This window comes from Achroia grisella, unplaced genomic scaffold, assembly GCF_030625045.1.
Source record: "Achroia grisella isolate CSIRO2021 unplaced genomic scaffold, CSIRO_AGI_Agris_v1 utg257, whole genome shotgun sequence".
Taxonomy (NCBI): Eukaryota; Metazoa; Arthropoda; class Insecta; order Lepidoptera; family Pyralidae; genus Achroia; species Achroia grisella.
In genome coordinates this window covers 520262-535057 of record NW_026712747.1, presented here as the reverse complement: position 1 = coordinate 535057, position 14796 = coordinate 520262, and the positions used below count along the sequence as shown (strand labels likewise).

At 34.3% G+C, this 14796-nt stretch overlaps 1 protein-coding gene across 1 annotated transcript; it reads left to right on the top strand.

Moving 5' to 3' along the window:
• The first annotated feature begins 2045 nt into the window (after positions 1 to 2045).
• On the top strand, positions 2046 to 2954 carry LOC131842869 (uncharacterized). The gene has a single exon (XM_059191435.1). The coding sequence runs from the start codon at positions 2104 to 2106 to the stop codon at positions 2848 to 2850; it is 747 nt and encodes a 248-aa protein (XP_059047418.1). The 5' UTR covers positions 2046 to 2103; the 3' UTR covers positions 2851 to 2954.
• The last annotated feature ends 11842 nt before the right edge of the window (positions 2955 to 14796 follow it).

The window sequence follows — 14796 nt, the reverse complement described above, 5'->3', positions numbered from 1 at the left end:
ATACTGTTGGCCGCAGCTGGCCTTTACAGCTTCACCGGACGTTAGGGGGCGAGTGCAGATGGCACTCCAAACCCGCGGAAGGTCTTATAGAGCGGCTGACGGCCAACTCCTGCCTGACGGATACGACTTTTTCTGAGGGCACCACTAGGGGTTCGAACCTCGGCTCAGGCCGTCGTAATTTCGATCCCCGTTTGAACTGGACGGGGATCGATCGAAGGGGCCCACCGAGACCGTCAAACTTTAAATTAATTAAAACAGTACATTTAGCTATAAGTAATTTATTTCTGAGTACATATTAATTATAATAATAATAACCTCAGGACAATTCACACAGCGCCATCTAGACCCAAGTTAAGCTAGCTAAAGTTTGTGTTATGGGTACTAGACAACTGATACAAATACATAGATATTTTTTTTCGTATACATAAAAAACACCCAGACCGATACAAACAATCATACTCATGAATACAAATGTTTGTGCCGTGCGAGGAATCGAACCCGCGACCATCGGTAGTAAGGCGGTGTGCTAAACCGCTAGACCACCGAGGCCGTCAAATATATATTAATTATATAGATGGATGCTAATATGATTAAAATAGACATCTTCGAGCTCAGGCTTTATCTAGTATCTAAGGCTGATTTGTATCCGTTTTGTTAATCAAAATATTCCAGATAATTAAGGTCTTATCTCATCTAGACTAGATTTTCTGGCGATCCGCCCAAGGATATTATACTCTACGCTTAATATTTTTATAGTCGGGGTTACCTTGACCTTTTCATGTTTATGAAATCGTTTCAAATTGTATAATGTTTTCGTAAAGCATTTCAAATTATTATATGTATAATAATTGTTTAATACATATATTAGGGGAAAATATATTTTTAGTTGTACTAGCTTTTTTATCTTTATTTTAAACTGAGTTCTTATTTCTTTGTATATCTTATTATTATTACTAGCTGTACCCTAAACTAAAATATTTTTTCTAAAATAAAAGTAGCCTAAGTTACTCCTTATTATATCAGCTACCTGTCAAAAAAGTCCCGTCAAAATCGGTCCAGCCATTTCAGAGATTAGCCGGAACAAACAGACAGAGAAAAATTGTAAAAATTGTATTTTGGTGTATGTACCGTATTTATATTTATATGCATTTAGTAAAAACGGTTAGACAATATTACAAACAGACACTCTAATTTAATTTTATGTATAGATAAACGCGAAAGTTTGTGAATATGGATGTTTGTTACTCTTTCACGTAAAAACTACTGAATGGATTGTAATGAAACTTTGCAGTAATATAGGCTATACATCATAATAAGACGCAGGCTGTAATTTAAAAAGATATTCTGTAAATTGGGCGAAATGTATTGATAAACGTTAAGTAAGTGTGATGTAGTTTTTTTTTTATATAAATAATTACAGTGTAATAAGTAAGAGGCATGCGATAATCAACATAGAAATCGCTACGCACTCATTATTAGTGTAATCAGATAATATTGTCAGTGCTATGGATTTAAAGTTTTTCTATAAAAACATTATTATCGTTAACGAATTCTTCAATTTTGTAGTAAGCTTTTTTACAAAGGAAGTGTTTTATTTGACATTTAAACCTTTTTTCTGGCAGATTATATTTATATGCATGTAGTAAAAAATAGTTATTTCAACATTACAAACAGACACTCCAATTGTTATTCGGATATTTTTATTTGTTTATCCAATGTATAGATAAATAAAGATTATTATTAAAATCCTTAAAATTGAATTATTGGTTTTGACATCATCATCATCATCGCAGCCCGGAAGACGTCCACTGCTGGACAAAGGCCTTTCTCAAAGATCTCCAAGACGATCGGTCCTGCCCTGCTCACATCCAATGCCTTCCAGCGATCAATAATAATATTAGTTTAGATAAAAACAAGATTTTTTTTTTTTTTGGGTGTGGGTAGTCATATGCTCAACACATAATAAAACATTCTCCTGATTATTTATTCATTTTAATTATTTAATATTGATATTAATTAACTAATTTATGCAAAACTTTGAGGTATAAATAATATCTACCTGTGCCAGTTATAATATCTCCTTTCTATAACACTTTCACAACAATGGACAACTTACAAGATTCACTACACAAGATGACAGAGGTTTTCAACACTAAGATGGCTAGCTTCCGTGATGATCTGAAGAAGGTTGACACGCCAGTTACTGTTGCTTCACTAGCTGCCGAATTTGCAGCATTTCAATCCTTCATCACTGGAACCTTGGGCAACTTACAGCAGCAGGTGGAATTGGTGGCTAAGCAAATGGACCACTTTGAAATGCGGAGCCGCCGTAAAATACTCTTGTTGCATGGAGTTCAGGAGCATAGCGGTGGTAATTCCATTCAAGATGTGGTGAGTGTTGTAACCGAAAAACTAAAAATCTCCAACTTCTCAGCGAACGATATCAGCAGAAGCCATCGGGTGGGCCACCAAATTGTTACTGACAAGCCACGACCTATTCTTGTTAAGCTTCATGATCAAGCATTGAGGAACAAAATCTGGTTCGCCAAAACTGCACTCAGAAACAGTGGAATCACTATATCTGAGTTTCTCACAAAAGTAAGGCACGATGCGTTCATGGTTGCACGGCGTCATTTTGGGATTAAAAAGTGCTGGACCCGGGATGGCTTTGTGGTGGTTGTGGGAGTAGATGGCACGAAGCACAGAGTTAGCACATCTGCGGAGGTTTATAAACTCATTAACTCCTCGCCGTCTGTTACCGGCGATGCATCCAAAGCAAGTAGTGTCTCAACTATCCCCAAGGCATCTGCTGCAACTACTTCTCGACCTAAACGCATGGCAAAGAAATAGACTAATTCGCTACCACTGTGTTATTATTATAGTGTTATGTCCTTCTGCAGTTATTATAAGTATGCATGTATTAAACTTAAGGTTATTTAGTTCAGTGTAATATTTAAATGTGTATCTCGTCATTAGTAGGTACCCTTAAAATGTCTATATTTTTAAGTCTTCTCGTTCCAACCCACTATTATTTTATAATGCAACTCACTGTAAACTTTCTTATTTTTACATTTTACCGACTTATGTTTTAACATTTTATTTACTTTTATTTTGATTTTTGGTTGTCTATTAATATATTTGACGTGTGACGTTTAATGTCTAATTAACTCCACAGAGTAGACAAACTTGCCAGAGAGAGTATACAATGTCATTCACTTGTCATCTTTATATATTTTTCTTTTTTTATTATTACGGCACTGGATACTTCAAATGTGACATCGTATTAATTATGTGTATACAATTTGTTAGATTCCTAAGAATCTATGCTTATATATAAATGTTTAATTAATTTGTTACTTTTTGGACTATATTCTCTTTGTATATTAATTTGTAAGGAATATATTGTGATTATTATTGTATTAACTCTAATTTAAACTGGCGCGGGTGGATATAGGCTTGCATATATATATATATATATATTTTTTTTTTTTTTTTTCTTAATATAAGCGCGTATATATTTGTATATATTATTATTTTATATTTTAATATAATATAACACACGGTTTTTCCTAATATGCTAGATGATAGTTTCCATTCTATCTCTTCTACGTCTTCTTCAAATAATAGTTTTCATAGTATTCCAATTCCCTTACATGAAACATTACATGCTGAGTTCTCTGATGTACCTAAAAATTTTAACATAGTTCATATCAATGCTCAAAGTATTCCGGCTCATTTCTCGGATATGTTGGCAACATTTGACGTTAGTAACATTCATGTTATTCTTGTTTCCGAGTCTTGGCTGAAACCCTGTTTGCCTTCCATGAGCTATTCTCTACCAGGTTTTGTGCTATTGCGTAATGACCGTATAGGTAAGGGTGGTGGTGGTGTTGCAATCTACCTTCGTTCCCAAATCCCTTACAAAGTAGTATTCTCTTCCCATAGTTCGAATCCTTCCCTCGAAGCCGAGCACTTATTTGCTGAAGTTACTCTCTCCCATACGAAAATCCTTATTGGGGTTTTTTATAGTCCCTCTTCCTCTATCAACTATTTCTCTTCATTAGAAAACCTGCTTGAAGATTTGATCCCTTCTTACGAACATACTATTATTATGGGTGACTTCAATACCTGTATGCTGAATAACGACCATCGCAGCAATTCACTTAGAACTGTAGCTAATGCTTGCGACATGTACATTTTGCCACTACAAGCTACTCATTTCTTTCCCCACTCCAGTCCTTCTCTCCTTGACCTAATTATGGTATCACGTCCTGATTTTGTTGAGAAACACGGCCAATGCTCTGCAGATGCCTTCTCTTATCACGACCTTATCTTCCTCTCCTATAAAATCCGTCCTCCTAAGCGCAAGCACAAAGTTCTTTTGCAACGTAATTTTGGTGCCATCGACCATGAATCCTTGCGTAGAGATGCTTTGGTTTCTAATTGGGCGTCTATCGATGAAGCGACTTCAGTCAATGAGCAAGTTACATTATTCAACTCAATTATTACTGAATTGTATGACCATCATGCTCCTATACGACCAGTTCGAGTCAAACACTTACCTGCGCCATGGCTGACAGATGAAATAAAAACTTTGCAAGCCAAAAAAAATAGAGCAAAGGCAAAATTTAAATCAAATCCCGATGTATTCCGTGATGAGTATATTAGAGCTAGGAATCACTGCAATAAGGTGTGTAGAGAGGCACAACGTCGCCACATTCACAAATGTATAGAAAATTGTAATTCCTCCAAAGTCTGGAAATTCTTGAAGTCTCTTGGGGTTGGTAAAAATAATTACACTAACTCCTTTGATTTAGATACCAATAACCTTAATAGGCATTTCTCTACTTCAGTTGCAATTGATAGCAATACTAAAAAGAACACTCTAAACTATCTTTCTACCATACCAACCCCAGATTATTCCTCATTTTCTTTCAGTTTAGTTACGAATTGTGATGTTGAGAAGAGCTTACTTTCAATCTCTTCCGATGCCGTTGGTACGGATAATATTAGTCGTGCTATGATCCTTCCCATTCTAGATATTGTCCTTCCTATTATCACCAAAATTTTCAATGTTTCCTTATCCTTAGGTGTGTTTCCTTCCGTCTGGAAAGATGCTCATATTATTCCACTTCCCCAAAAGTCTAACCCGAGCTCCTTTTCAGATTATCGTCCAATATCCATTCTCCCTTTCCTCTCTAAAGCTATGGAGCGTCTTGTCCAAATTCAATTAAGTACCTTCCTTTCTAAAAATGGTCTCGTAAACTCTCTTCAATCCGGTTTCCGTCCTGGTCATAGTACGACTACTGCCCTTGTAAAAATTACAGACGATATTCGTTACGGCATGGAGAACTCCCAGCTTACTGTCCTTACATTACTAGATCTAAGTAATGCTTTCAACACAGTTGACTTCGATATTCTGCTGGGACTGATGCGTTCTCTCAACATATCTCCAATCGTAACTAAATGGTTTCAAACATACCTGTATGGGCGCCGGCAACGCATTCGAATAGACAATCATTTGTCCCAGTGGTGCCATACCTCAGCCGGCGTCCCTCAGGGTGGCGTCTTATCTCCATTACTTTTTTCGCTATTTATTAACTCCATTACTCTCGAACTTCATTCCTCATACCACCTTTACGCAGATGATCTCCAACTATATACACAAGCTCCATTACATAACATCACCTCTGCCATCACTAAAATCAACGATGATTTAGCAACCATTTCAAACTGGTGCAAATCGTACGGATTAATCGTGAATCCTTTAAAAACGCAAGCTATTATAATTGGCAGCCCCTTTTATATCGCCAGAATAAATAGGAACCTTCTTCCGCGCATTGTCTTCAATGGTGAACTCATAGCCTACAGTGACAGTGTGAAAAACCTAGGAATTTACTTTGATCAGACACTATCATGGTCGACTCAAATTATGGAACTTAGTAAAAAGGTTTTTAGTGTCGCTGGTTCATTAAAACGGTTACGTAATTTCTTGCCTTTCGACACCAAGGTTACGCTTGCAAACACCCTATTACTTCCTATTCTGGATTATGCAGATACTTGCTATCTAAACCTCACCGAAGCCCAGTTGAACAAACTTGAGCGTCTTCAAAACGTCTGCATTAGATTCATATTTGGTTTACGTAAATACGACCGCATTTCACAATTCCGTACTCAGCTCAAGTGGCTCCCAGTTCGTTCTCGCCGAGATTGGCATACTCTCTCTTTACTCTATTCTATCCTTTTTAACCCTATTACTCCATTATACCTTAAAGAATCTTTCACATTTCTCGGTGAGGTGCAGAATAGTGGTCTGCGAAGTGCAGATAACCTCCTGTTAAAAACTCCCACCCATACCTCTAGTTACTATTCCAAATCCTTCTCTGTACAGGCTGTGCGCCTTTGGAACTCGCTACCGCCCTCCATACGTAATGCTCAATCCTCAGCCATCTTTAAGAACTTAGTTAAATCTCACTTTCTCTCCCCGTAAATACTCTTATGTTCACTTCTTTTCCACTTCTATTGCTTCTTACATTTAGTATAGTGTGTTATTTGTGTAATATTTATATGTATGTATAATTTTTATGTGTATGTATGTATTTATTAATTTTAATTTATTTAAGTAAGTTTATATATATATATTATATTTTGTTACCTTATTTCCACTCACGTGCCGCCTACTTTATTTTTATTTATACTCTCTTTCATAAGGTTGTCTGGAAGAGATTGCGTTAGCGATAAGACCGCCTTCTGTACCTTCTTCTTTCTTTAATGTATTGTTATATATTATTTTCTTTTTATGTATCTACTTTTTATATTGGTGCAATAAAGAATTATAAATAAAAAATTGATATTTTTTATTCTACTACCCCCAGAAAGCACTATATTTTAAACAATTATGCGCGCGAACTGACCACTTGTCTGTGAGGACTTATTATCAGATATCTGATAGGACCCGGGTAGTTAGTTGGTTTTGACAACAAAGACCTAGAACTATTGTCAAATTCCTATTCCTTCTACATTTCTATTTATATTTCTTAGAGAATTACGCGAATATTAATTTAATTATGTCTAGTTATATATTACTAGCGGATCCGCACGTTGTTATGCCATTCAAATTAAAATGGCTTTTAAAAAATAAGGGTCGATGGTAGAAGTGTGAAATTTTAGGGATGTATGTATTTTTAATGCCACATTATAAAAAAATATTATAACCAAAAATAGAAAAAAAAATATTTCCATTATATTTTTTGGTTGTAGTTGTACAATTAAGTTATGTAAATGATATAATTAGTTAATAATGAAAGATGATATATTTAGGTAATATTATATTATCTGTGATTTAGAGTATTTAACAAAAATCTACTTTTCTTATCAATTCCAATATACTGAAAGATCTAATAATTATATATTATTTTGAAAAAAAATAGGGTTGGACCACTCTTATCATTTAGGGGTATGAAAAATAGATAGTAGCCGATTCTCAGACCTACTGAAATAAAATTTCATAAAAATCGATCGAGCAGTTTGGGAGGAGTATGGTAACTAACATTGTGACACGAGAATTTTATATATATAAGATTATATGTGGGTAGATATTATAATATTAAGACGAGAAGCAAAAACTTTGTACCCCCTTTTACAAGAACGGTTTCCTTTGCCTTCGTAAGGCACATGTAAGACGTAATAACAGACAGACAGACAGACGCTTTCTTACGATAGCGGCAACAACCTACATTTTATTCCATTATTAAGACAGTATTTACAGCAAATCATGACAACAGATAGAGTATAACAGTAAATATTTTATCATTGCATTGCACTCTAGTGAAAGTAGCAGAATGTACAAAATAATAACAGCTACTCGGTACATTTTGCTTAATTACATTTTCTGTGATGCAAGATACGCTTAATATTCCTATTGCATGCATACTAATAATTATCTCAAGACAATTCACACAGCGCCATCTAGACACAAGTTAAGGTAGCTAAAGCTTGTGTTATGGACACTAGAGTATCATTGTTTGTATTGGTCTGGGTGTTTTCTATGTATATTATATATTAGTATAATATTTACAATATATATGTATAAATAATAATAATAATAATCTCAGGATAATTTACACAGCGCCATCTAGATCTAAGTTAAGCTAGCTAAAGTTTGTGTTATGGGTACTAGATAACTGATATAAATACATAGATATTTTTTTCGTAAATACATATATAATATACATAGATAATACCCAGACCGATATACACAATCATACTCAGGAATACAAATGTTTGAATACAAAAATTACAATGAATAAAGCGTAAGGCGGTGTGCTAAACCACTAGACCACCGAGGTCGTCAAATATATATATTAGAAATAGAACAATGAAGAGAAGAAATTTATAGCCTGTGTTATTTTGATCTGTTCATTTCTTTTTAGCGTGAAAGAGTAACAAATTTCCATCCATACTCCAACTTTCGTATTTCTACTATTAGTAAAATGAAGGCCCCAATTTTTGGACTATGGCTTGTGCTCGTTAATTCGTGTGAAGTGAATTTTTGTGGCAAATATCGTGGTCCCGGCGAGGCTTGTGAGTTTGTTTCGCTGTTCATTTGGGTGCGGACACTGCCAGCCAAATTTAGACACCAAATTTGGTTTTCTGCTGTTTCCTGTTGAATATTATTCAAGTATTTTGCATATTCGGTGCGGCTCCGATGGTTTAGCGGTTTAGCAGACGGTTTTACTTCAGATTGTTGTGGGTTCTATTCCATGCACGGTATATATATTTGTATTCATGACTATGATTGTTTGTATCGGACTGGTTATTTTTTATGTATTTATAAAAAAGTATGTTTATATCAGTTGTCTAGTGGGTACTAGGCAACAGATATATATATTTGTAAATACAAACATATTATGAAAAGAAAACACCTAGACCGATACAAACAATCATAGTCATGAATACAAATGTTTTTACTATGTGAGGAATCGAACCCGCGACCATCGGAAGTAACACGGTCTGCTAAACCCCTAAACCACTGAGAACTTTTTTTTTTCCGGACTACTCTAATACTGTTGGCCGCAGCTGGCCTTTACAGCATCACCGGACGTTAGGGGGCGAGTGCAGATGGCACTCCAAACCCGCGGAAGGTCTTATAGAGCGGCTGACGGCCAACTCCTGCCTGACGGATACGACTTTGTCTGAGGGCACCACTAGGGGTTCGAACCTCGGCTCAGGCCGTCGTAATTTCGATCCCCGTTTGAACTGGACGGGGATCGATCGAAGGGGCCCACCGAGACCGTCAAACTTTAAATTAATTAAAACAGTACATTTAGCTATAAGTAATTTATTTCTGAGTACATATTAATTATAATAATAATAACCTCAGGACAATTCACACAGCGCCATCTAGACCCAAGTTAAGCTAGCTAAAGTTTGTGTTATGGGTACTAGACAACTGATACAAATACATAGATATTTTTTTTCGTAAATACATATTATACATAGAAAAAAACCCAGACCGATACAAACAATCATACTCATGAATACAAATGTTTGTGCCATGCGAGGAATCGAACCCGCGACCATCGGTAGTAAGGCGGTGTGCTAAACCGCTAGACCACCGAGGCCGTCAAATATATATTAATTATATAGATGGATACTAATATGATTAAAATAGACATCTTCGAGCTCAGGCTTTATCTAGTATCTAAGGCTGATTTGTATCCGTTTTGTTAATCAAAATATTCCAGATAATTAAGGTCTTATCTCATCTAGACTAGATTTTCTGGCGATCCGCCCAAGGATATTATACTCTACGCTTAATATTTTTATAGTCGGGGTTACCTTGACCTTTTCATGTTTATGAAATCGTTTCAAATTGTATAATGTTTTCGTAAAGCATTTCAAATTATTATCTGTATAATAATTGTATATAAGGGGAAAATATATTTTTAGTTATACTAGCTTTTTTATCCTTATTTTAAACTGAGTTCTCATTTCTTTGAGCTTGTACATCTTATTATTATTATTAGTTGTACCCTAAAACTAAAAGATTTTTTCTAAAATAAAAGTAGCTTAAGTTACTCGTTATTATATCAGCTACCTGTCAAAAAGTCTCATCAAAATCGGTCCAGCCATTTCAGAGATTAGCCGAAACAAACAGACAGACAGACAGGCAATAATTGTAAAAAATGTATTTTGGTGTATGTACCGTATTTATATTTATATGCATTTAGTAAAAAACGGTTAGACAATATTACAAACAGACACTCCAATTTTATTTATATGTATAGATAAACGCGAAAGTTTGTGAATATGGATGTTTGTTACTCTTTCACGTAAAAACTACTGAACGGATTGTAATGAAACTTTGCAGTAATATAGGCTATACATCATAATAAGACGCAGGCTGTAATTTAAAAAGATATTATGTAAATTGGGCGAAATGTAATGATAAACGTTAAGTAAGTGTGATGTAGAAGTACATAGTTGCGTGGGATAGTTACTAGTAAAAAAATAAAGATTCATTTATAGAATAGAATAGAAAATCATTTATTCAAATAAACTTAATTTAAGCATTTTTGAATAGTCAACATTTTTTTCAAATCTACCGCTTATTTGGAAAGCTGTCTCATCACAAGAAGAATAAGCAAGAAACTTGTGTGTTGTTCTTTTAAACAATCCTTGTAAGTTCACATTTTAAAAGTCGAAACGTGTGAATACAAACTACCAACCAGCACTAACTTATTTAGGCAAATATAAAAACACAATAAAATTAAAGCAGTCGTAGTGATAAGAGCAGACCAGTCCCTACAAGCAGCACTCGTTCACGAGTATGATGGATGAGCCAGCCATCACTGCGCTTGACCATATTTTAGGGAGCCCAATGACCCGGCCCACCACGCCGCCACATGTCTGGACATTTTAGTGAGCATGACTACTCATTCCACTCGACCACTGCTTCTTTCACAACAGACCGACATGCATGTTCTTTTAATATATACATTATTATATAAAATTAATATTTTAGTACAATAATAATAATATCTCAGGACAATTCAACAGCGCCCTCTAGTCCCAAGCTAAGCAGAGCTTGTGTTATGGGTACTAGACAACTGATATAAATACATGGACACATTTTTTTTTTAAATAAATACATATTATACATAGAAAACTCCCAGACCTATACTGTTTGTATCATACTCATGAATACAAATTGTTTGTGCCGTGCGAGGAATCGAACCCACGACCATCGGATAGTAAAGCGGTGTGCTAATCCACTAGACCATCGAGACTGTCAACAATAACGTAATTTTAAAGCATGTAGTAATATATAGTTCATAGACATTCTTGAGAATATACTTATAATAATACCATGACTTAATTAATTAATGTAATTTTAAATTACATATTTTCTACAAGGTTCCACTGAAAATCAGCGTTTGGGCATTACAGCCCAGACACAAAGCTGAGTGGAAACCAATTTGGTCGCAGCTGTATTTTTAAAACAATTTGTTATAATTTTTGTAAAATATTGTATGATTGTTTTGTATGCGCCAAATAAATATATTTTTCTTTCTTTCTTCTTTCTTTCTAATTTATACTATAATCTAAAATGAAATATGTTGTAAATTGTTGCATGCCCGATAGGGTGAAACTGTTGATACATAAACTATATATATTGTTATACCACCCACAAAAAAATGTACCCACACAGTTAGCAATAAAGATATATTCTATTCTATTCTATTCTATTCTATATTAGTTGCAACATCACGTCCCAAGGTATATTTGTTTCCCATGTTACAGTATGCTCTACCAATACTAACTTCAGGTAATTAAAACTGTAGGTAAACAATAAAATTACTAATCTGGCACAATTGCTTCCATTACTCCACTGAACCGTAGCTAATCTTGTTTATCGTGATTATCTAATAACAATATTGTTCCAAATACTTGTTGACATGCCAACATTAATAATGGAAAGTGCCTCATCGAAGAGCCAATAAATGAGTCTAAATATTGCGTTCATGGGCACGCTTCAGGCGAAATTTCTGTGGAACATTATTAAAAGGACGCGTCGGAGTATTCATTCGACATTACGAACGAGAAGTTGAAGTAGTTTAACGAAATTGCGATATACAATGTTTTATTTCTGATATCGTCGGTTAAATAGAAAAATGGCGTATACAAAATGTACATTTCAGTCTTGTTCAGACGAGCAGTTAAAGTTTGTAATTTAATTAAATTATTTTTCCCTTTAAAGTTTTAAATTTACACAGAAATATTATACATCATTTTGAAAGTATTTACATAATGATTAAGACGGCGTGGTTAATTTAATTGAGTTATATAAAATGAGGCATTTTTCTATTCTATATTGTTTTAACTTCAAATTTTGAAAAATGCCATTTTTCTATTTAATCGACGATATATTGTTTTAACAAATATACACCTCTCTCTTATGTTTTAAAATGGTTTACTAATTTTATAGTTATAACTAGGTATCACATTTTCCAAGCCTCATATTACTAAATTGGCGGCTTCGCGCGTTAATTAATGCCTGCATTATGGGTGGAATTTATCAAAATCCTTTCTTTAGGGGATGCCAAATACGTCGTAGTAGATTTATGCATTGCAAAGTCTCAATAACAAACTGCCGGATCGGTTTAAAATTGACAAAGTTTCATAAAACAAACTTTCATCCCATTTTATCCACTAATAATGAGTGCGTAGCGACTTGTTGATTATCGAGTAGTAATTATTTATATAAAAAAAAAAAACAAAATCCTTTCTTATGAATCTGGATGCAAAATATGACTACGTCTTGTAATGAATTTGAATAAAGATTATTTCAACTATTTCTACTGCATGTCCAAATTTCAAAATTGACAAAGTTTCATACAAACTTTCATCCCCTATTTTATCCCCTTGTTCCGTCCAGTGACATAGATCACTATATCAGCCACCTTTGAGTTATATACATATACATAGATATAGATTATTTTTGTTAAAAATGGAGATGTGAAAATTCAACCATGGCGTTTCATTTATCTCCACAAATATTGAACTATGATTTATAAATAGTTAATGGTAAGGAAAGAAATGAATAACAATCTATTATACGATTGATCAATTGATCGGCTGATCAATTGATCCTCATGTTCTGGTATGAGCGATCAGTTTAGGGTTTAACTGGCCATTACAATGCATTTAATTAGTGAATCAATTGGCTTACTCAACCAGACGTAGGTATTGATATCGAATTAGTATTGGATATACAGAATTTCGTATCGCCTATTTGCAGCTGCCGGTAAAATTATTGATGGAAAACGTTAATGTGATTATCTTTGGAGCTTTATACTTCCGTGCTTTGAAAGCTTGTCTGTTTGTTTCATTATACGACTTATACATGCTTGATTACCTTTTTTTTAATAGATTAGGATTCAAGCAATGGTTTATATATATAATACATGTACACCCGTGCGAAGCCGCGGTGGGTAGCTAGTATAGTACAAAATGGACGTAATGGATGTAACGGATTTTAATGCAGTTTTTAGCAATAGTTAGTGATTCAAGAGGAAGGTTTATATGTATAATATATACACATTATAATATGTACACCCGAGCGAAGCCGGGTAGCTAGTATCTCATAAATAGAAATAAGAATAATTTTTATTCAACTAAACTTAATATAAGTACTTTTGAATAGTCACATTTTTTTATTCTACAGTCAGAGGATGCAGACTCATCACAAGACTGAGAAGAAAACTTGCGTGTTGCTCTTTTAAAGAAATATTGTTCAGAATTAGATTTTTAAGAATTCTATATATATGTAAACTAACAAATAGCAAAGTTGACATAAATAGAATAATAACAAAATAATATAATAGTATAAATAATAAAATAAATCAATAGTTACTTGAGTAACAAAACAAATCACAATCACAGTTGTTCGATGATCAGAGCGAAGTTCAATGTTGGAGTATCATCATTATCATCAGCCCGGAAGACGTTCACACCTGGACATAGGCCACCCTCAAAGATCTCCACGACGATCGGTCCTGCGCTGCTCGCATCCAATGCCTTCCAGCGATCTTGACCAGATCGTCGGTCCATCTTGCTACCGCCCCGCGCTGCGTCTTCCAGTCCGTGGTCACTCGAGGATTTTATTGCCCCAATGTTGGGGTAATATAATTAAATATTAAACAGGAACTATATTGATATATTTAAAATAGACTATAAAGGGCTGATTTGACCATTTTTCCATGACTACATCTATGTAAAACCAGACCGGGTGTCTAGTTTATTCTAGAATAGAATAGAATAGAAAATCATTTATTCAAATAAACTTAATTTAAGATAGATAGATAGATAATAGTTTTTATTTGTATCTTAGTACACACATACAGGCTTAATTATAACATCACATGACAAGTACCTACAATATTACAATTCAATAAAGGGTAAACCTGCATGTGTGTGCTGTGTGAGCAATACAAAACTGGTACACAGCTCAGTGTGGAGAATCAATCAAGGCGCAAAACACTGATTTTCAGCTATCTCCTCGAGGGTGAATAATGTACCTTGTATATTTTTTTAATAAACTAAAATGAACTGAACGAAATAATGTGAAATAAATAAGCAATAAAAGAACTTGGAAAGTACGAATTACAGTTAGAGTACCAGAACTTTATAAATACCGAGATACCACAATTTAATTTGATATATATGAATACTATGAACAGGAATATAATAAAGGTGTAAAAGAAATAATAATTATAGCCATGAAGGAGTGAA